Below are 24,494 nucleotides of genomic sequence, written 5' to 3'. Positions count from 1 at the left end.
ATTGTGCTTGTGATATGTTGTAAAATGTTGTATGTCTGTTAATGTTTCCCTCCTTTTATCTTTAAAATTTAAAAAAAAAAAATGTGAAAAAAAAAAAAAAAAAAAAAAAGGATATATTGCCACATCTGATAAGACCACAGGTCATTTATGTAAGAATTATACTTTCAGCTATGATATTACATTACGTCCCTGTATGGCCTGAAAGTCTAAAGGGGTCTTCTTTCACTTTAGTAGTTCTTAAGACCTGGCCCACATCTGTCCCGGATGACCATGTGAACTTTGATGTGAACCAGTAATTCAAGATGAAGTTAAGGACAAAGTGAGATTTCAGTCTAGACTGGCACAATGGGCTGGTTCCAAAAGCTAAGTGGGACAGAATACAGGCCATTGATTGTTGAACCCTAGTTTACAATAATTTCTATTATTTCTAACGAACAAAAAGGGTAACTGACAGTAACCCTGGATTCAATAATTTGTTCTCCAGTGGACGTGGCACACTCTTGAACAAGATTTTACAGTTCTATTTTGGTCCATGTATGTATGTCACTTGACACTGGGATGATAAAGACTGCTGGCATATTACTTAAGCTGCAGCTCAAGTCTACAGAATGGTTGAATAGTAAGGAGTAGGAAATAGCAAATAATTTCACCGCTCAACTCTCAGATAATTTTTTTTTTTTAACCTCCCCCTCAGGCTGGCCATGATGGTTTGAAAGTTTGATCCCAGCCTGGGCAACTTAGCAAGAGTCTGTCCAAAAAAAGGTGTGTGGGGGGGTACAGTCCAGGGCTAAGGTGCTTGAACAGCATACACAAAGCTCTGGATTCGAATCACAGTACCACTAAAAAAAATTTTATCTATATAGTATATATGTATATTTATCTATAGTTCTGTATCTATCTCATCTCTCTGTCTATCTGATGGATTGATCTATCTATCTATCTATCTATCTATCTATCTATCTATCTATCTATCTATCTCCCTATCCATCCCATTAAAGGCCAGTTCGTTAAGGTCCTAGTTTGGTGAATAGGGAAGTTCTCTTTCATTTTAGGATTATTTCAGACCCAGTATCAGTGTCCCTCAGTTTAGAAAGATGGATTTGTATATACTCCAGAGGGCTTCAGTGATCTCTTTTCATACTGTGAATATGTCAGAGACTTCTGAAGTATAAGCAATGACTCCTTTCTTAAATTATTTCTTTGGGCCGGGGATACAGCTCAGTGGCACAAGCACCTGCCTGGCAAGTGCAAGGTCCTGAGTTCGATTCCCCATACCCTCAAAAAATCATTTCTTTTTTCTGCATTGTCATTACACAGGTACATTTTAAAACTATCCATTTGAGTTTAACTAAAATTTATTCAGTCTGGTTTTTGCTATTTCCCCCTAAGTAATGAACTCCTCATAGAGAACCAAAAGGAAGGAAGGAAGGAAGGAAAGAAGGAAGGAAGGAAGGAAGGAAGGAAAGAAGGAGGAGGAAGAATGGAAGGAAGGAAAAAGAAAGAAAGAAAGAATGAATGAATGAATGAATTAAGAAAAGCAGATGAAACTCAAAAGCTAAATCTTGACTACTGATGAATGTGATAAAATGAATGTGGCAAATACACCTGTTTTGAAACAAATCATAATTCTCCTGTGTTGACAAAAACCCCAATGCTATGAGGCATAAAGTACAGTGCTCCCTAAGACACATTAATTAGACACTGTGAACCCGGAGAACTCCCCGCACTCTGGAGGCCCCGCGGCCGTCTTTGGCGCTTCCTACTTGCTCACCTTTTCTTGGCTGGAATCGTGCTTCTCTGTCTACCCTGCACTGCAATGTGTTTGACTGCACGAGGTTAGGAGGCGATTACAGTCCTGGTGCTTTGTTAGACACATGAGAAGGTTGCCAGAGGGCCATTTCTTAAGGGAAAAACCTGAACACCAGTCCTCCAGCTCCTGTCGCTCCTCTCAGGATGGTACAGTTGACACTAAGCCATCACTCTCGAAACTCCTGGCCCTGAACTGGTAGTTCTAGGGAGCTCGTGTCCTTGTGGTTCCTCACACAGCAGGCTTATGAACAGATGAGTTTACCTACCTTAATGACTTCATCTGGTATAGCTTCTTGTTTGTACTGGGTTCCATACCACTCTTCCGTGTGATCAGTTTTCCCTTCAAAAGATTTGGAAACGACTGCAACCCTAGAGATACGTGGAAAAAGCAAGTAAGGAAGAAAAAAAATAGTAAACTCATGTGAATACATAAATTCATAGACTGGTTCAAGAAAATATAAATAATATGGATGAAACGTTGTGTTTCTTAAACCTGGTATATTCTGAAGAGTTTGCCTGAACAGGGCACTACAGGTTTGGGTAAGTTTCGGATTATACTCCATGTTACCCTCTAGGTATAGCCCATTACTTTTAGTGTAAAAAAAAAAAGAAAGGGCTTGGGCCGGAGATGTAGCTCAGTGGCACAAGCACCTGCCTGGCAAGTGCAAGGTTCTGAGTTCGATTCCTGGTACAGAAAAAGGGGGGAGCTTATAGCAGAGATTCTTCTAGGTACGTTCATTAATTTAAAAATAAGAATAGTTTGGGCCAGGGATTTAGCTCAGTGGCTCAGCACCTGCTGGGCAAGTGTAAAGTCATGAGCTTGATTCCCGGTACAAAAAAAAAATAGAGAAAAAAATGGGACAAGGTATTTGAAAGACAGTCCTTCTAAAAAAGTACTGTTCTCCAGGAACACTTCAGCCTTAGTGTTAACAGGAATGGCTAGGAAAACATGTTGATTCATACAGAGATAAAAAATTACAAACAGTACAGAAACCTTTACTATTAACTAGGCTTCTACTCTGTTTTTTCTTACCAGAAAGTAGCATCAAATATATTTAGTATATGTAGAATGCCTTCCTGATACTAGAGGAATGGGGAACAAGACCAAGAAAAGCTCATCCTATGATTTACTAAAAGCTTTCTTTGATGAGGGAGCAAAAAGAGCCCCGGAAATAAGTCCAATGGGCTGAGGGGCTTAAGTGATAAGATACAGTTAAAATGATCTTAAAATGTGAACAGATTACAAGAGTAAAGAAGCAAAAGCACCTCTATCAAAGGAACTTTATAAGCTCTGTCCGTGGAGCAACAGCAAGGACACTTCAGTCTCTGCTACCTCTTAATTATCTAAATTGGAATCATTACACTCACACCAGCACACACAATCCTAGGCTTGTGCCAGGTTGTCTTTGAACCTTGTGGATAAAGGAATTTCAGCAAATAGCTTGGATGCCTTGGCATGAAGTCAGTCCTGTTACTGGTTCTGCTTTCCTCTTAATTCCCAAATCAAGTAAGTGAGATCATGTACATACTTGCTTCTTCTCACCTATACTCCCACAGGTCTGCTTCTGGACTCTGAATGCTGGCTACATGGCTGAAAGCCTAGGAATTCCCATTCATTTTCAAAATCCCAATTCTATATACTGAACCACTATCCCTTGTTGTAAGAGCTGGTTGTCTTAACTACCTTCTATTTCTTATTCACTCTAGACAAACTGTTCTACCTGGCTGACTCGACTTGGACTTATCACCTGCTTGGTGATATCCTAGGCCAGGGATGGTGAACTCTTTAGAGCTTATAATGATATAAATAGTCTACTGCAGCACGCGTGACATAGGTTCACCACCACTGTTCTAACCAATCTGACTCACCTGTCACTGATTAAGCTTCCAGCTCCAGGTGTGCTTGGTCTAGTCTACCTGTCACTGAACACTATCGTTCTAGAATACATGCTAAATAAGAATATGTTCCACAGAAACACAGAGAAATCACAGGATCCAGCAGATTGAAAGAGCTCTGTGATTATGTCCAGAAGGAGGTGATACGATCTGGTAGTTCGAGTACCCTGCATGCAGCGCATGAAGACAATGCAGAGCTCACACAGTCACATGAAGGATGTGTGGTGTTTGTTAAGGACATTCAATACATGGCAGAACCTGCTAAGACTTAGCCCTAGAAACTGCTTCTACTGTCGTTGATTTCTCAGAGAATGAATGGATTCTAGAGGAGATCTCTGAAAACATATAGCAGGAAGTGTAAAAACAAAGAAAGGTGGCATGTCCATCTCTCTTCTATGAGATGACTGATTTGGGAGGAGTTTGCTATATGGCGGCTCCTGTTTTCTTGGATGATAGCCCAGGCATTAGAATAATGGGCTGACCACAACTTAACAAAGACCAAGGAATTCAATGTGTAGTAGACTTGCCCTCTGAAAAACAAAATTTTAAACTCAATTCGCAGACAAAATAAAAAAGCTCAGGGAACCCTACCAAACCGATGGTCGGAGAAGACCGTAAGATATGGGAAGAAGCAAATACTGAAGCCTTTGCAGGAAAGCCTGCATAATAAGAAAAGGAAGGAGAGGAAATCATCAAGTACACTCCTTAGGGATTTCTACAGTTCTAAACCAAAATAAAATGTACGGGTAGCATCTGAAACCCTAGCACAAAAAAGTACATATGTAAAAGTAAATATGAAGCACACAAACACAGTTCCTCAAACCAGTCACAAGTGTAGGGAAGTGAAGTGAAGGGAAAGATAGTAGACACAAGTATATACATACTTTAAACTCAAATATAAAAGTATGAAGCAAAGTGTACAAGAACAGGGAATACCTGAATTAAGAGAAAAGGGGAAAGAGGATAGGCAAGTAATCACAGTATACTACAGACACTTTGTGTATTTAACTGCAGCCAGTGTTGCCTGTGGCATTTTAGCCTATCTGCCAAAAATTTATGCACACAAAAAAATTTTTGAGGTACTAAGGACTGAACCCAGGACCTCACACAAGCCAAGCAAGTGCTCTACCACTAAATTGTATCTCCAGCCCTATTCATTCATTCATTCATTCATTTGTTGTTTTGAGATAGGATCTCACTTAGTTGCCCAGGTTGGCCTTGGGATCCTCCTGCCTCAGCCTCATGAGTAGCTGAGTATACAAATCTGTGCCACCATGGCCAACTGTTAAAAAATTGTTTTGGTAAGAGTTCTCTTCAAGATAGAGATGGAGAGAACTAATGTGATCCTTAGAAAGATGAGAGAAAAACGCCTTTTCTTTTTCATGTGAAGCTTAAATAGTGAGCAAAGTAACAGTGGGTTATAATGAATGCTGGCTATTGACTTCAAGCCACATTTAAACATGATCAGAAGGAAGGCAGTGCTAGAGGGACTGGATGGAGCCCATTTGGAAGCAAAAGGTCTGCTGACCAGAGACATTTAAAGGCAGTATATTCCCAAGGAACAACTTCTCATGAGATCCTTGCAAATAATCACTAACAGGAGGAAGAGAGCCAAAGAATGAGAAGAGACCACATAGGTATTCGTGATGAATTCAAACAGCACCACGAAAGGGCACGGACCTGGCAATCAGTAACTTGGTTCTGATGGACACTGACTTACTTTCTATGAAACCTTGCCAAAATCACGGTTAAGATGTAAATTAGGCAATTCCCTTAGCCTCTCTGGACTTCAATTTCATTGCTTTTAAAATATAGATTCAAATTAGATGGACTCTATCCTTCTAGCAGTTGAATTCTTAAAAATCATTTCAAATTAAATTTTTAAAAATTTTTTGTAGTCTTGAGGATCAAACCCAGGACCCTGCCTATGTTAAGCACGTGCTCTATGACTGAGCTACACCCTTGAATTAGGTGTTTAAAAGACACACACAAGCCCGGCAAGGTGCTGCATGCCCGTAATACCAGCACTCTGCAGGCTAAGGCAAGAGGACTGCAAATTTGAGCCCAGCCTGGGAAACCTAGTGAGACTCTATGTCAAAATTGAAAAATAAAATGAATAGTGATGTATCTCAGTGTGAAGGTCCTGGGTTCATTCGTGGGGGCGAAGAGGTGATATCACAAAGAAGAAAAAAAGGTAACAAAACCCAAACATCTCTTGTGATAAACTCAAAATTAAACTTACAGAACACTAACAGGAGGTCTTAAGTGGTAAAGAAGTTGAAGTTTATGAAAAGTGATAAAAACCATTAAAAAAAATATTTCCTAAAATACTAAGAAACTGAGTGAGAACAAATCAGGAAAAGTGCTAAGAAAACAAGTCAGGGATAGAGTGCTTGCCTAGTGGGCACGAGGCCTTGGATTCCACCCCCAACAACATTAAAAAAGAAATGAATGTGTGGAGAGAGGAGGAGAAGGAAAAGAAAAAGAGGAAGGGGAAGAAGAGGAAGAGGAAGGAGGGCTGGAAACATTAGGGTAAAACTATAGAAAATTCAATCAGATTTTACTGAATTCTGGGAAAGACAAAATACAGTTCCTACCCGGAAGACATTCATAATCAATTGAACATGGCTTAAAGCAAAATGTACTAAGCTGATCTGCGAGCAGACACAGGACTATTCCCTTCTCATGTGCATTGTCTTTAAAGGTGGAACAAACAGAAAAAAGCTGAAGCCCAGAACAGGTGACTGAGTCAAATGAATGAAATGGAATCACATCTCCCAGCACGGTCACATTCTATAATGCTCAGGTAACTAACAAATCCTAACAGAATCACTGTCCATCATGTTTGAGAAATGCTGGACGATTCAAGACTTCCCTAGCTGGGCAAAGGGAAGTGGAGCCTGAACACCATAAGCCAATGGACTAGGCACTGACTTCTGACAGAATTCTACAGTCAACTGCCAAACGTCAAATATTTAGACAAGACAGTTATCACCAAGTGACTTCACCAAGAATTACTCCTCTCAAATGAATGGAATTAGTTGGGACTCAAGCTAGACATGTAGCAAAGATTCTATTACTGTATTTGCAGGTTTAATATGGTAAAATGATAAGACGGAGGGGTGGTAGATGACAATGACAGAGTAGTAATGGGTAGATACATTTGAAAGGTAAATAAATTACCAACATTAAAAGAATTTTCTCTAACAAGTAGAATTCGCAAAAATGGAACCAGCTACCTTAGTATTTAATGAGTTCCCTGTCTTTGGGGGATTTAAACTGAGGCTGGTAGATAACTAGTTAGTTGGGACACTGCTTAAGAGGTATGCCTGACAGAGGTTTGTTTCAGCCTGGTGGCAACGTTAACCTTGCCTCAGTGGGTATTAAAGTAAACGTACCCTCAACAAAAACAGAACAACACATAAACAACAAAAACGATACAGAATTTCAAAGCAAAATGATAGGAATTAATAATGGTTGTTACACATTATCTTCTTCAATGAAGTTGCTGAGACCACCAGATGCAAGAATGCAAGATGGATCAAACAATTAAAGACAATAACAAGGAACAAAAAAACATTAGAAATAATACAAAGCTTCATCAAACAAGATGGTAGGAATTCAGCAGTGGTTGTTATACTGCATACTGTTGTCTTCAAATTAGTTGTTCTGATTACCAGACATAAGCATACAAAATTGGTCAAGAAAAAAAAATTTAAGCATTAACTGTTCCCTTCAAACCAATGGACATCAGCAATACACTTATCCCAGCTATCCTTGTATATACATACGCTTTCTCTCTTTTTTTGTTTTAAAGAGAAAAGAAAACAAAATAACAAAAGCAAAGACAAAGAAAGCAATATATAAACAAATAAAAATGATACAGAATTTCAAAACAAGGTGATAGGAAATTAACAATGGTTGTTATATTACATACTATTATCTTCAAAGTGGTTGATAATCAGATATAGGCATATAAGGTTGATCAAACAATTATACATTAACTGTTCCTTTCAATAAACCAACAGAAATTAGTAATACAATTACTTTAGCTATCTTGTGTGTATATATGTATACATATTTTTTCCCTTCCTTTTTTTTCCCTCTTTTCCCTCATCTAAGCTGTTCTTTCCTACTTGAGCAGTTTATTTCCCTATCACAATATCTATTGTACCTTTCAGATTTTATTTACTCTTTCAGATTCTTATACTAGGGAGACAATATGATGTTTACATATGTGAGTCTGATTTATTTTACTTATGGTCTCTAGTTTTATCCATTTCCCTATAAAAGCCTCTCATTTGTCTTTCTTTATAGCTGAGTAATACTTCAGTGTGTAAAAATACCACATCTTTTTTATCCATTCCTCAGTTGATTGACATCTGGGCTGTTTCCAAGATTTAGCTATTACAAACTGCACTGCTATAAACATGGGTGCACATATATCGCTTTGATATGATGTTTTTAGTTCTTCTGGAAAAATACTTAGGAGGAATAGCTGGATTGAATGGACCTCTAATCCTAGTTTACTGAGGGATTTCCAGACTGATGTCCACAGTGGTTGCACCAGTCTACACTCCCACCAAGAGTGGAGAAGGGTTCCTTTTTCCCCACAGCCCCTCCAGCATTTGCTATTGGTTGAGTTCTTGATGACAGCCATTCTTTCTGGGGTGGGATGGAATTTCAGTGTTGTTTTAATTTGCATTTCTCAAATGACTAATGATGTTGAACATTTTTCATATATTTATTCGTCATTTGTATTTCTTCATCTGAGAAGTGTATATTCATCTCAGATGCCCATTTTTGGACTGGGTCTTTGAATTTGGGCGCCTGATATGTTTTAATTTTTTATATGTTCTAGATTGAAGTCTTTGGTCTGAGGGACACTTGGCTAAATTTTTTTCCTAATTCATAGGTTTTATTTTTACTCTGTTGGTGATTTCTTTTGATGTGCAAAAACTTTTCAGTAAGATGAGATCCCAGTTGTTTATTCTTTGAAGTATTTCTCATGCAGTTTGGTCTCTGTTCATGAACTCTCTGCCTATCCCTATGTCTTCAAGATTTCTACCTACTTTCTCTTCCAGTAGATTTAGTGTTTCTGCTTTAATATTTAGATCTTTAAGCCACTTTGACTTTAGTTTGGTGCATGGCGATAGACATGGATCTAGTTTCAGTCTTTGGCATGTGGAAAGCCAGTTTTTCTAGCACCATTTATTAAAGAGGCTATCTTTCTTCCAGTGAACATGTTTGGCCCCTTTGTCAGAGATAAGGTGGCTGAGTGTGTTTGTAGTTGTGTCTGCATGTTCTAGTCTGTTCCATGGATCTTCAGGTCTGTTTTTTTGCCAGTACCATGCTGATTTTATCACAGTATCAGCTGATAATCTTATCCCAGGCTATTCTGTACTATATTACTAACCTGTTGGCAGTTACAATTTAAATCACAGAATCTAATCCTGTAAAAGAAAAGCCCTTTTTTTTCAAAGTGAGAATAAAGGAAAAAAAAGGCACTTAACTAGAATTGTTCAAGATATCAAATTAGAAATATATAATTTAATCAAAATTAAAATGTAAGCTGGACCAGGAGGTACATGCCTGATCCTAGAGGCTGAGAGAGGAGGATCATAAGTTGTGGCCCAGTCTGGGCAACTTAGTGATTTAGCAAGACACTGTTTCAAAATATAAAAAAAAAGGGGGGAGGGTTGCTGAGATGTAGTTTAGTCCAAAGGCTGGGGTGGCAGGAAAGAAAGAGAAAGAAAAAGAGAAAGAGGAGAAAGAAAAGAGGGAGGAAGGGACACAGGGAGAGAAGGAAGGAAGAAGGAAAGAAAAAAATTTATGTACCAGAAAATTCATTCTTACAAAGTGTTGATCTAGAGCAGTGATGGTGAACTACTTAGAGCTTTCAACGATACAAATAACCTCTGTGGCATGCATTCCGTAGGGTCACCACCACTGATCTATAGTAATAAGAAATGAAAAGACATATATAGTTTAAATCGTGACTGTTCAGGGACTTGGGAGGGTGTGGCTCAGTGCTTGACATGCAAGAGGCTCTACTTTAATCCTCAGCACCCCCAAAATAAAGAATTTTCTTACAAAGCATCATATTTTATTCAATGATATAATCTTTTTTACATTTTTTGTTTATTTTCTTGAGACAGGGTCTTGCTATATAGTTCAGGCTGGCCTTGAACTCATTATGTAGCCTGTGCTGCCCTCAAACTTGAAATGATCCTTCTGCCTCAGCCTCCTGTGCACTGGGATTACAAGTGTGGACAGCCACACCCAGACCCAATATATAATCTTAAACAGCATTAACTTGTGTTTGTACATCACTTTTCAATTTTGCATCTAACAACAAATTACTGTCCCCATTTTACAGAAGGCTAAGGTTTCAGGAAAATGAGAACCAGTGTTCATAACATTAGGTAAAGTTGTCTTTTCATGAGTCCTTCTTGCAGAACTTTATTTAAACTCAGGCTTCATATGAGTAATTCAATAAACATTGGTTGAAGAAAAAACTGATATCCAAAATCTCATAACTATTAGGTGACAAAACTACAAAACTAGTCACTGGAAGGCCCCTTAAACACTGTCCAAGGAGTTCTATTAGTGCATATAACTCTACCTTCCTATGCTACACATTTTGTTAATAAAAGGTATATAATAAAATTCAACAGAATTTCTGTTGGTTCTTTTTCTTCAGAATACCTATCTTAAAGAAAATATTAACATTTAAGTTGTTTTACTTGCCTAATTAGTGTATGTTCTAGATTGTTTTTTTCTATGCATTTTAATCATGTAAATAAATGTGTATCACTTAATGAGCACAAGTTTTAAACCTTGATGCAGTCTAATTTATCAATTTTTCCCCATTTGGTTACTGCTTTTGGTGTTCTAAGAAATTTGTATTAATATTTTAAAGATATTTTACCATATTTTCTTCTAGAAATTTTATAGCTTCAGTGTTTATATTGAGGTCTCTAGCTTATTAATTTTTGTGAATGGCATAAAGGTCAAATTTAATTTATTTTATATATGGATAGACACCTGGTAGAAGAGTGACATTTCCTCTCCCAACTTAATGACGTTGGCACCTGTGAAACTAGAGTCGTTTTTGTCTTGGTCACTGTCTTCATCTACAGTGCCTGGCCCATCACTCCCTCCCAAAGTAACAAGTTCTACGGCCTCCCTGACACACTAACCAAGATTTCTCTTCTTCAAGGTCTGTTGTAGAAGCTCTGTTCTTCCCTTGTTTTTCTGTAATGGAGCTGCTCATAAAGAAATTCTCTGATGTGCCCTTGTCTGATAGCAGGTCATAGGAATGTCCTCATACCACAGGGTCCTGCCCCATACCCTGGCAAGAACAATCCTGCCCCACAATCCCTCCAAGAACAGAACTAGCAGAGCTGAACACGCAGAAGCTCCAGGAAGGTGAGTACCTAGAGGGTGTGGACGCTCTGTGCCTCTTCCCCCAAGACGCGAGCTACCCATCTCCTCACCTTTGTAACGTATCTTATAATAAACTAGAAACATAAGTATTCTCCTGAGTTTCATAAGGCACTTAATCAAATAGAATCTAAGAAGGGGATCGTGGGAACCCTGATTTACAACCAGATGGCCAAAAGCACAGGCAACACAACCTGTGGTATGAGACTGGCATCTAAAGTGAGAAGAGCGGGGGTATGCTCAGGGCTCCAGCTCACCACCTGTAGAACTGACACTGTCTCCATATAGATAAAGTCACATATAAATTGGACTAGGAAGCACCCAGCTGTGTCTGCTGCAGAACTGCTTGCTTTCAAGTTTGGAAAGTGACCGGAAGTGACAAGCAAACAGGCCTGCATGTCAACTTAGGATGGCCACCCGGGTCCATGAAACGAAGGAACATGGGCTTCACCAACGCAGAGATGGCGGAATCTAGACATGCTCCTCTGGCACCCTCAGAGGCACGTAATGCCAAAAAGACCTAGTGCTGGCAGGTTGAGACTGCCAGCGGCGGTGTGGCAGATTCCCTGAACAGGGTTGGCAAGGGAGAATGATGTTGGTAGCTCTCAGGGGCTACAAATGGATCCTGAAGAGAATAAACACTGATTCTGGACTGTGCTTTGACTGCCCATTGGGACAGACAAATGCTCAAAGTGCTAGAGAAAACTAGAAAAAGAGACAGTGTATGAATTTGGCGGGCTGAAGATCATTTGTTCAGAACAACGCACACACTGTGCAGACCACCCTCTCACAGCAGACAGGGACATCGCCTCGGAGTAACAGGTACCCAGGTGGGATAGCCAGCTGCTTGCCTCAAATGGGGGAGATGTGCGCCTGCAGGGCTGGTTTCCAGCCTCCGTGAGTGTGTGCTCACACTCAACACAACTAGGACTACGCGAGTGTCCTCACTACTAGATTTCACTTTGTATTTCTAGTAGATCTGTGGAGAGGGGATGACCACGCAGTTCTTGCTGAGAAGAATACACTGGTATAACAACTTTCTTTCCCCCTTCATGTCCTCAATTTCCCCATCCTCCCACCTGATGGAGTGGTCAAAGGATCAGGGCTACAACTTCAAGTGTTGGAGGCAGGGATGAGTCCTAAGCAAGAAACAGTTATGATACCTTTAAGTGAAATCTGTGAGAATTCCCAAAGGCACGATGGGGTAGAACGCACGGTGCCTTCGCTCTATTTGACAAAGTTAGGGACAATGGTCAGTGTTGTCATACTGCCTACTGATCAGGGTAGCCCACAGCCTGTGCATCTATGTAATTCTACACTATCTATACTTTAAAAGAGGCTCAGAATAAGAGATGACCTTGCCTCTTAGCTCTGTGTGCTAGATGCCTGAAAGGGTGAAGCTGTATGTTTGCCAAGACCATGCTTACTTTTAGAACTCAACAAGACTGAATGGGAACCTAAAAATCTGAGTAACCTCATCCTGGGAGACATGGCCAAAAAAAATGTGATGATAACTGGACTTATTATTAACGACTGGATGAAATTCTAGTGATAAGGCAGTACATTTAGACTTAAATATCTCTTTGATGTAAAACATACATGTATAAAAACCCGGGGTGATGAAAAGACTTTCTTATCCCAATTTGATTATGTTGCTGCCTTTGTCAAAAAGACAACTGATAGCTGGGCGTGGTGGTACACACCTGTAATTCCAGCACTCAGGACGCTGAGGCAGAAGGATCACCACCAGTGTGAGGCCAGCCTGGGCTACATGGTGAGCTCAGGGCCAGCCTGAACTGCATAGCAAGATCCTGTTTCAAAAAAAATCAAAAAGCCCCAACAACAAAAAAAGTCAACTGATAAACTGATGAGTGGATAAGGCAAAGGTGGTAAATACATAAATGGAACATTAACCAGTCTTAAAAAAGAAAGGAACCCTATCCACAGGTATATTATAGATAAACCCTAAGGACACTAAATAAAACAGGCACAAAAAAGGAAAATAGTGTATGATTCTACTTACATGAATTATTTAAAGTAACCATATTCAGAAAAACAGCATAATGGGAAGTAATTATTTAATGGATACTGTTTCAGTTTTGCAAGATGAAAAAATTCTGGAAATCTGTTTTACAACAATGTGAATACACTTAACACTACTGAAATATATACCTGAAAACAGTTAAGAAGGGAAGTTTTATGTTATATGTATTTTTGCCAGAATTTTAAAAAATCAACTAACCGTATATGTGTGGAACTATTTCTGGACTCTGCTGTTTCAATAATTTCTTTGCCCATCCTTTTGCAGCTGTTACAACATCTTAATTACTATCACTTTATAGTAAGGCCTCAAATCCAATAGTTTATGCTCTCCAACTTTTTATAGCAAATCTAATTCCTTTACATATCCATATAAATTTTGCAATCAGTTTACCAATTTAAGACAAAACAAAATAAAAGACCTACTAAGATTCTGGTTGTGGCTACACACAGTTATGAATCAGGCTGGGAAAAAACTGACACTGTAGTAATTTCAAGTCTCTTAATTTCCTTTTTGTTCGATTTTTGTGACAGGGTCTCACTATTCAGTTTAGGCTGGCCTCAAACTTGTGGTGATCCTCTTGCCTCAGCCTCCTGAGTGCTGGGATTAGAGGATACTGGTATGCCATCATACCTGGATTCAAGTCTCCTAATTTCTAAACAAAGTTTATTTCTCTTTTTATTTAGGTCTTTAATGTCTCTTGGCACTGTTTTGTGTTTTTTGTGTAGCAGTCTTGTTTACCTTTGACTAATTGCTAGATATACTATGTTTGTATTGCTGTTAAAAGTATTTCTCTTTTTTCCTTTCTTTCTTTCTTTTTTTCCTTCAGTTTTTTGAGGCAGGGCTTCTGCCTTTGCCAAAAAGTCAACTGATAGCCAGGCGAGGCGATGCATGCCTATAATCCTAGCACTCAGGAGGCTGAGGCAGAAGGACTGCCACAAGTTCAAGGCCAGCCACGTCGTGGTGATCCTCTTGCCTCAGCCTCTGAAATGCTGGGATCACAGGTACGGGCCACCACACTTGGCTAATTTTTCCATTTTTTGTTGCTGTATACAGAAATAAAACTGATGTTGATATACTGACCTCACATCCCGTGACTGCTGAATTTGCTTACTGATTTGGAAAGATGGGGTGGCTTCCTTAGGACTTTCGATGTGCATAACCAAGTGATCTATGCATGTATCATTTCAAACCATTTCAATTGTGTAGATTATATAGCCCATCTCTACCTAGGGTACTTTAGACATGTACAACTTGATTTATTTAAGTATTTAATCTTCAGTTTTCTGTTATTCATGACTAGAATAGGAAAGAGCTCCTGATCATTCAAATTCCCTAGTGTTTAAATTATCTAGAGGTAAAAAAAGAGACTGACGTAAAAGGTAGAATAAGTTCACCAATCTTTAGCTAATGGTAACTTCTATCATTAGTAGGATTTTCCACATCATAATCAATTCTTGATTAAAGATTAGGCAATAAATACGTACAGATTTAAAATATTGTCATGAGACTGGATGGAAGATGTATTATAACCTGTTGTGACTGGGTACATGAAACCAGAGATTTGGGCTGGTGATACAGCTCAGCGCCACAGTGCCTGCATGGCAAGCGTGAGGTCACGAGTTTGATTCCCAGTACAAAAACAAACAAACAAACAAACAGAGATTTAACTTCTATACAATTTCAGGAGTTATTATCATTGGGGAAGATTTCTAAATTTTGACCTGTAATATAATTTCAAACCTCAAAACAAAGGCATCTTATTATAACTTAAAAATTCTAAAACTTTGACAATTCTCTGTACTCACTCAAACATTCTATCATTATATAAAATATTCAGCCAAACCCTATCTCCAAGGAGAAGTGCAGAGCTGCAAGGATTAGAGCTACTATCTGGTGATCACTGCTGCAGTACACAGCGTTTGGTGGTGGAAGGAAAAACTCCTACCCACCTGGTTCCAGAATGCAGTACTGAGTCAGGATAAAGGAAAAACTGAGTTTCAATTTGGTTTGGTTTTCTCTGTCATTTCTGTCACCTGACATTAGAAAATATATATAAAATTTAATTTTAAGGCAAAGGTATGTGGTGGCTACAAGGTCTTTGAGGTTGACTTCCCTGTCACAAAAATACTTCTGCCACTATCACAGCTCAAACTTTTGATCTGCAGCCACTGGTTAGTCAGATTCTCAGACTGTAATCCTTAAGAAAAAAAATGAGAGGGTACCCTCACTTACTTATAAAAGCCAGGTAGGGGAACTGATACTCTGATCACCTGAATAAAGATCAATCTAGGTCAAAACAATTTATTATATTTCATTCATGAGAATGAATGATTGTTTTTAAACATCTTCATCTTTAAGAGTGATTCTCTCAAAATAATCTTGGGTAGAGGGAAGCTAAGTAAAGAGGAGAGGGAACAGGTAAAAATACCAGCCACGGAATGACTGTCAAAGCCTGGTGTTGCTCTATTACATTATTCTCTACTTTCGGAACCATGCTTGAGAAAAAATTTCAAAGCATTTCATTTACAATTTCTAATGTTCTAAGCATTATTGAAAATTTAGCATGTAACATCAAAATCTAGGTGACTCACCGGACATTTTCTGGTCTGAGTTTATCAAGAACCATCTCTATTAAGTCAGGTCTAAATTCTTCCAGTAAATATTCAGCTGTGAGTACTTCTTCTAAGGGATAATACTTTGAAAAAGGAAAATATAAATAAATAAAATTTGCAAGGTTACAATAGAGTACAGAGTTTAACTTACTAAAGCAAACAGGTCTCTAACATATTGAATCCATTATTTTATACCCCCTCATCTTTCTATTAAATTTTGCTCCACTGGAAAAAATTCTATACCCCTGAATTTTCTCTTTCCTACTACTTTATTTTCTTTCTCTTTTTTCTTGCCATGCTGGGGACTAAATCAAGGGCCTTCCATATGCCAGCCAAATACTCTACCACTGAGCTACACCTGAAACTCTACCTAACACATCTTTAACTGGTTTAGTACTGTGCAGTGATTCTGCCAGACACACTGTCAATCTCCAAGTATACTTGTATTACAAAGAGCAAAATCATATTTCGATGGAGGGAAAATGTGAGTTAATAGCTCTGGCTAAAAATTTGAGTATAGGGCCAGGCATGGTGTAATCCTAGCACTCAGGAGGCTGAGGCAGGATGACTGCTGTGAGATCAAAGCCAGCCTGGGCTACATAGTGAATCCAAGGCTAACCTGAACTACAAAGTGAGACCCTGTCTCAAAAAAAAAAAAAAAAAAACTGAGTATGGGAAAAAATTAGAAATTTTAAAAATTTAGTTTGAGGAGAGAAAAATAAAATAGTAAAGATACGTTATGTACATGTACCAACTCCCCATGATGAATGTGATTATGTAATTATTATGTATGTACTGCAAAATATAATAACAAGAAAATTGAATTTAAAAAGAAAAAAAAAACCCTGAATACTTTTAATGAAAAAAATGTGATAATAAAATGTTGATACTAGATTTTTTTTCTTTTTTTTGAGACAAGGTCTCATTACGTAGTTCAGACTAGCTTTGAACTCACTATGTAGCCCAGGCTGGCCTTGAACTCACAGTGATCCTCCTGCCTCTGCCTCCCAAGTGCTGGGAGTATACCCATGTGCCACCATGGCCAGCTTGACATCAGATTTTTAATGTAAGACACATGCATTTTTATAAACAGAATTTCCTCTCAAATTCCTATGAATGAAATCACAAAAGCATTCAGAATGCTGTGGGAAGAAATGGATTATATTTTGTCTCATCTGCCAAAATAATGTAGAGAAGGTTTTTTAGTAAAAAGCAATTTCCAATATGCCTAGACAGATTGATTCATTCATTCAATAAAACCTGAATGAATACCTAGCATGTGCCAACCACACTTCTAGGACTGTGGAAACATTGATCAATGCTTCCAAGAAGCAGTTATTATAATTGAGATGGAGGGAGACAATAATGGAACAAATGCTGTAATTTTAATTAAATAAACAGAAACAACAACAAAAAAAGGGGAGGGGCAGGAGCATTATTCTAAGAAGTCCTTTCTAAGGAGATATCCGAGAGGAGTTTCAAATGATGAGGAGAACCCAGCCATGCAAAGATCAGACAGAAGAATGTTCCATGTAGAGAAAAGAGCAAATGTAAAGGCCCTGAAAGTGAAGAATAGGTTTAATGCTTGAAAATTAGACCGAAGCCAGGCTGGGTGGAACGTGAGGAGAGCAGTGGGGTGGAGTGGAGTGCGGAATGCGGCCACAACAGGAGGCTGCCACCGGCTTATTTTGTAGGCCAAGGACAATTTTGGAATTTATGCAATTCTGATGGAAAACCACGCATGACTTTAAAGAGAAGAGTGGAACAATCTGATTTTAGTTTTCAAAAGCTAACTAAAGCTGAAAAAATGAAAGTCCAGTGGGGGACAAGATGGAAAACAAGGGTCCAGGTAAGACTGTAACGGTAGTCTAAGTAAGAAATGATGCTCAGACCAGGATGATAACAAAAGAAATGGAGAAAAGTAACTGATCTAGGCTTTAATTTCACAAAGGTAGCATCTGACGTTTTGTAGAACTGAAAATATTTTAAGGTCATAAGGAAAAGGTCTAATAATGAAAATATTACAGATGATACTTTCTAGGTTGAGGAAAACTAAGATTTTACATATATCTTGTCCTCAAAGTTTGCCCAATTACTATAGTCTGAAGTACCCTACAGCATCAAATTTTATCATTCGTGTGGTACAGAAAGTAGCATATGTACAGTATGAGACATTCTCTACACTAATGTGTAGGAAACAGTAAAATAACCACAAACTTACATGCAGCATCCCTGCAATCTTAGATGTATAGCCCCGGGGTCTCTCTTTATCTTTAAACCTAAAAGCAACTGCATTCAAGTCCTAAAATTGAAAATTAATACAATTAGATGTGAGTTTATTATTTAAAAATACATTCTTACAGTGTTTTTAGTCCATATTCAACTTTATCATACTTTCTGAAAAAATGGCTATGCTTGATTTAGAAATGTACAAAACATGAAAAGAAAACTTCTTAATGTCTATAAAATTCAACCCATCAATCTCTTAAAGTCAAAATAAAATAGGTAAATAGCTTTGAATGAAAATAAATAACAAATACAGAATATGAGTCTACTGGCTGAGTTGTTGAAACTATTAGTCAACAAATTAAATTTAAAAAGTAGTGTGAAAGACTTGTGAGATCCAACAATTCATTTGACGACCCATTCAAAGAATTGCAGCAAAATAATCACAAGCAGAGACTCTATCTCTAAACTCTGCCTGTTTAGAGGATGTTTCTCAACCTCAAATACATTTCAGAATCTTGATAGCCGTATGTTTAAAGTACATATTTTTAAAAACTCATTGAAAAGAAGCCTTTACAAGCTGAGTGCGGTGTGCACTCCTGTAATCCCAGCACTAGGGAGGCTGAGGCAAGATCACTGCAAGTTCAAGATCAGCCAGGGCTACAAAATGGGCTGAAGGCCAACCTGAACTGCATAGTGAGATCCTGTCTCAAAAGGAGAGAAAGAAGGAAAGAGAGAAAGAAAGAAAGAAAGAAAGAAAAAAAGAAAGAGAGAAAAGGAAGTCTTTATGAACACTGTTTGCTATATGAAAGGAAAAAAAACAGTGCAGCTATAAAGTCACTTTTAGGAACAAACCATTCATTATTTGTTTGTAAGTTTACTACAGATTTTCATGACCAGATCTGAAGACGACAGATTTCATGCAGCTTCAGGCAGGGAGTAACAGAAGTAAAAATATCAACTTAACAAACCACTGTTTTTCTTCTATGGAATAGGAAAGCAATCTACTTTCTTTCCTTTTTCCTACTAAAAAAAGGCAACATTATACCTTAACCCTTACTTATGCCCCAAGCAGCAAATCAGGCTAGTACAACTAAGCCTTAACTAATACCATGCTGCTCTGCAAAATTTTATACTTTAATTAGGAAAAATAAAAATAAAAACAGACCTTTGAAAGTTTAACTGGGCCTTAAATTTAAATCATTTCACATATATTTGTTTTCGAAAAATAGATTCCTTAAGAAAAATTTTGGTGAAACAAAAGTACCTTGCACTCTTGGAAAACCCATTCTTGAGGTCCTTCTGCACGTAACTTCTGAATGTATTGAAACATGTGCAAAATTATATCTTCAACATGTACTGGAAAAAAGGGGCACACTTAAAAAGCATTCAGTCCTCCAATCCTTCAAAGCAGTGAGCTAAGGCAAACTCAGACAAGTGGAAGATGGTCTCTCTTAGAAAATGGAGTCCCCACCTCCTTGAGACTGGTTTCATGTGTCCCACACATGGCCATATGGGCCCAGGACATGTGACTGACAGGGTACTGGAGCAATAAATGAGCAAATGAAAAGCTAGGCACACATTTTATAGGCACAACATAAAGATCAGCTGTTAAACTGGACAGTCATCCACAAAACAAAAGCCAAATTACATATGAAAACTACAACGGATTAATTGTAGAAATTAAAGGGTTTACAACCTTTAATCTCAGTACTCTGGTAGGCAAAGGCAGAAACACTGCAAATTCAAGCCCAGTCTGGGCAAGACAGTAACTTGGTGAAACCCTGTCTCATAATAAAAGAGGAAAGAAAGGGCTGGGAATGTAGCTCAATGTAAAAGCCCTGGGTTCAATGCCCATTACTGTAAAAAAAATAAAGTGTTTGCTGGGCATGGTGGCACATGTCTATAATTCCAGCACTCGTGAGGCTGAGGCAGGAGGATTGCTGTGAGTTCCAGGCCTGCCTTGACCTGCATAGTAAGTTCAAGGCCAGCCGGAACTGCATAGCAAAACCCTGTCTCAAAAAGATCCAGTAAATAAATAAATAAATAAAAATTTTTTGTAAAATAAAAAAAATTTGAAAAAAGTAAAATAAAATGTGTTTATAACATGTCAACATGAAATAGGTCTACAGTATAAATAAACTTTTAAAAATCACAAAAACGTCAATTTTCATTCAAAAGCAAAACAGTTATTCAATACTTACGTAATCCTTCCTCAGTTAAATCCACATTAATGATAAAAAACATAAAACCTCTGGCTCCTTCTTTCTGTCCACCAACCAGGGTATTCACCCAACCTGCAACATTCAAAGAAAATCAACACGACTGCATGTGTGGCTTCCTTGACAACATAGAAATTACAAATTCATACTAATTCTGGGCAAAGTGGTGGTGCACACGGATGATCCCAGCACTCAGGAGGCTGAGGCACGAGAACTGCTGCAAGTTTGAGGTGAGCCGTGTCACATAGTGAGTTCAAGGCCATCCTGGACTACACAGTGAGACCTTGTCTCAAAAAAAAAGAAAAACACAAAAAAGAAAAGTCATACTATCTGTTCCAGATTAGAGTGGAATACTTGCAGGAGGGAAAAAGAAATCAGTTCAGAAAAGTAGTTTCAGACAAAGAATTTTATGGGAGGGAAGCTTTCCTAAGGACTTCAAATCAACTCCCAATCAAGGGGAGATTAGCATACTGAAGTGTTATGGAAAAACAAAGAGTATGAGTCAGAAGGGACTTTGGAAACCAGCCACTGTTTGATCATGCACCCTTCCCCTCTGACCCGATGTACAGGAGAAGGCAAATAGTAACATGTACTGAATTTAGCAGACAGTGAACAATAATAAATGTGGCTTTTATTGTTTTATCTCCTCATTTAAAACATGGCTGGGAATAGCTCAGTGGCAGAACACTTGCCCAGCACGCACAAAGCCCTAGGTTTGATCCCCAGCACCATAAAACTAGAACAAAAACAGAAAAATTCATATGATGGTATCTTCTGTAATATCTAAACTTCACTGCTCAATACTGAAGAGGCAGTGGTTTTGCTTGCCTATAATCTCAGCACACAGGAGGCTGAGGCAAGAGAATTGCTGTGAGTTTGAGGCCAGCCTGAACTACAAAGCAGAAGATCCTGTCTCAAAAAGTTAAAACAAACACTGAAGAACAAAAATCATTAAAAAAAAGTCAGTCATGGTAGCACACCCCTATAATCCCAGCTATTCAAGAAGCAAGTCGAGTCCAAGTTTAAGACCAGTCTGGGCAATTTAGCAAGACCATGTCTCAAAATAAAATATAAGAGCACTGGGGCTATTATTCACCGCAAACACACACTATTAAATGAAGAAGGAAAAAGAAAAAGGGCTTCGATCATAGCTCAGAGGGAAAATGCCTGTACTTACCTACCATGCACAAGGCCTTGGGTTTGCTCTCCACCAACACACATGCGCGCAAGCGCGCACACACACACGCGCGCACATGGGCAGCACAATCTAAAATTCACCCTCTCGATTCACTAACCCTAAACAGTCTCATCTAAAAACGTCACAGGGGCCAGGGAGATAGCTCAGCAGCACAGCGCCTGCCTGGCAAACGCAAGGTCCTGGTAATTTGATTCTTGGTAATTAATTAATTAATTTTTTAAAAATGTCACAGGAAAATATCTAGGAAAAAATGAGATCCAGAATCAAAGATGTGGCAGTGTACAACATTCAGAAGATGCTGCCCCAAACACTTACCTTTTGATTTGAGTTCTGATAACAGACTTCCAGGACCTTCATGCCCAATCAGATGACCAAGATAATGACCAGGATTTGACTTGTAGTACTTTTGCAGATCAGGTATAGGAAATGTCACATAAAGATTCCTAATATCCTTAATGGGTACTACTTTATAAAGTTGCTGGGGGAAAAAATAATAATGAAAGAGTCACTAAATAGAATTCCTGCTGAAAAACTATGAAGAATATGGATTTTCATGCAAGAATCTCAAGTTGAGGGTAAATCAATTGCCAGGCACACAAAACAACCCATAAAAAAATAAATGAATCAGACTATCTTGCTGTGAATTTCATTATAGTGGGTAAACTGTCCATGTTTTATCCCCTAGTCTCTGAACTATATAGTTTTAGAACTATATAGTGCCCTCTGGCACTGGATAATAGCTTCCAAAAATCTTCCAAAGCTATAGCTACCAAAACCATTTGTAGCATGAAGATCAGAACATGCTAATATTATTTAATGATACATGTTCCTCATATGTAAACACAAAATTGATTTGGTTATACTGACAAATGTTAAAAAGTATGTAAGTAATAATACCTCCCCAAATTTTCGTATGTCATGTCCATATATTTAAAAAAAAAAAAAAAACATAAATACATGCACTTACTTTAAGATGCTCTTCTTGAAATGGGTGTTCAGGAAATTCTGGCAATGGGACATTTTTATTCTCTACTTCAGAAAATAACTTTACTACCAGATTAGTTAAGTCATCTAAAGACTCTACAAGAAAACAGACAATGAAAACTTAAGAACAGGTAGTACTGAAGACCTGAGGCTCTCCGAAAAAGTCTCAGGGCTTTTAAAAAGAAAAACATGGACTTTAAGCGAAAGCTGCGCCTGACAAAGATGAATCAATTAAATCCTACCATTGCTTATATAACTTGTAAAACTGCTAAGCAGTACCAATGATTATGCTTCATACGTATTTATTTCTGTATATTGTAAAAATTTAAACATGCAGATATTCATAATATTAATGTTTTCCAAATCTTATCTCATAATAAACTTAAAATAAACATTAGAAACAATAACAGAGCATTATGTCATATTTGGAAAAATGATTTATCTCTAATGCCAACAGGCACATACTAAAATATAAGTAGAAGCCAGGCGAGGGGGTGCATGCATGTAATCCCAGCACTTGAGAGGCTGAGGAAGGAGGATTGTTGCGAGTTCAAGACCAGCCTGGGCTACAAAGTGAGCTCAAGGCCAGCCTGAACTGCATAGTGAGACCCTGTCTCAAAAAGACCATAAAAAAAAAAAAAAAAAAAGTCAGGTATGATTTTGCAGAAAAATAGTATAAAATTGTGAAAAGAATCCTAAGTGTATGTCCATGGCAGGAGGAGAGATTCAGAGACTTAGAATCTAATCCCAGCTTCACCAACTATGACAATTAACTACTCAAACTGCCTAATGACTCCGGGTTTTATAAAACAAAAACTTGGGTAAGACAATCACAAAGTTCTTCCAAGAGCTAACATTTTATATTTCTGTATCATAATATGTCACAATTAATTAATTAATTATATTTAGACAGGGTCTTGCTATGTAGTTCATTTGTTTGGGTTTTTTTTGGGTTTTTTGTTTGTTTGTTTGTTTTTTTCCTCCGGTACCGGGAATCGAACTCAGGACCTTGCGCTTGCCAGCAGGCGCTGTGCCGCTGAGCTAAATCCCCAGCCCCCTTGTTATGTAGTTCAGGCCACCCTTGAACTTACTATGTAATCCAGGCTGGCCCCCAACTCATGGTGATTTTCCTGCCTCAGCCTAACGAGAGCTGGGATTACAAGCATGCGCCACCACACTTAGCCTTATAACAGGTTTTATTTGCAACAGTGTGCAAAACTATAGACAGAATATAAAACAAATAGATTTAGGACTGAAAAAGGGGGGCTGTCAACAAAGGTTTCTGGACTAAAATACTAATAACAGGGATGCCTTTAGAACAAAGTTCTCCCTCTTGAGTATTCCTACTCAAGGGAGCTTCTAAACTTAATGTACCAATACTGCACAGTGTGATCTCCCCACAAAACTGTGAGTTACCAACTATTATCACTGAATTCCATTCATTTTCCTATCTCCATGCAGGGCATGGTCACTGTAAGGTGACCACATTATCCTTCACGCAATTAGTGCCCTCATGACTATGGGAATGGCCCCCTGGCAAGAAGAGAAAAAGAAATTGTTTCCTCATGACACAAATTCTTCCTCTGCTCTCCCCACAGGAGTGGATTATCTATACACTCTGTTAGAGATCCGCACCTCCACACGGTAAGGCCACTTCTCCACTCCTTATCAAGTTTCCTGAGCCCCATAAAAGAAATCAGTCCCACTGAGTGAAGTGCACTGACCAGGAAACTAAAACTTCCTTCTTTTCTTGACACCTATTGTACCACTTTCAATAAATCAAGAACACTGAGGACAGAGCTCATGTTTGATTCAAGTATTGCTATTATAATTTGTCCAATAAATATTTATTGAAATCACATGCCTTTTTTTCCCCAGATATTTTGAAAAGGGGTCTCACTATGTACTTGAGGCTGGCCTTGAACTCGAGGCAATCTGCCTGCCTCAGCTTCCCAAGCACTGCGATTACAGGTGTGCACCACACCTGCCTAGCATTTTTTATAAATTCCCAAGTGGGATCATATTGCATAGGGGTTTTTTTTTTGCTTTTTGAAGTA

General features: G+C 38.3%; 1 protein-coding gene across 1 annotated transcript in view; it reads right to left on the bottom strand.

Annotated features, from left to right (window-relative positions):
- The window catches only part of Ide (insulin-degrading enzyme), a 106,980-nt gene that overhangs the window by 33,029 nt on the left and 49,457 nt on the right, over positions 1 to 24,494 (bottom strand). The window contains 7 exon segments of the mRNA XM_005385825.2: positions 2,076 to 2,178; positions 15,787 to 15,890; positions 18,029 to 18,109; positions 19,301 to 19,392; positions 20,238 to 20,330; positions 21,769 to 21,931; positions 22,421 to 22,533. Of these exon segments, the coding sequence (XP_005385882.1) occupies positions 2,076 to 2,178; positions 15,787 to 15,890; positions 18,029 to 18,109; positions 19,301 to 19,392; positions 20,238 to 20,330; positions 21,769 to 21,931; positions 22,421 to 22,533 (749 nt within the window).

This window comes from Chinchilla lanigera, unplaced genomic scaffold, assembly GCF_000276665.1.
Source record: "Chinchilla lanigera isolate Chin_1 unplaced genomic scaffold, ChiLan1.0 scaffold00024, whole genome shotgun sequence".
Taxonomy (NCBI): domain Eukaryota; kingdom Metazoa; phylum Chordata; class Mammalia; order Rodentia; family Chinchillidae; genus Chinchilla; species Chinchilla lanigera.
This window is presented reverse-complemented; position numbering and strand designations above follow the sequence as displayed.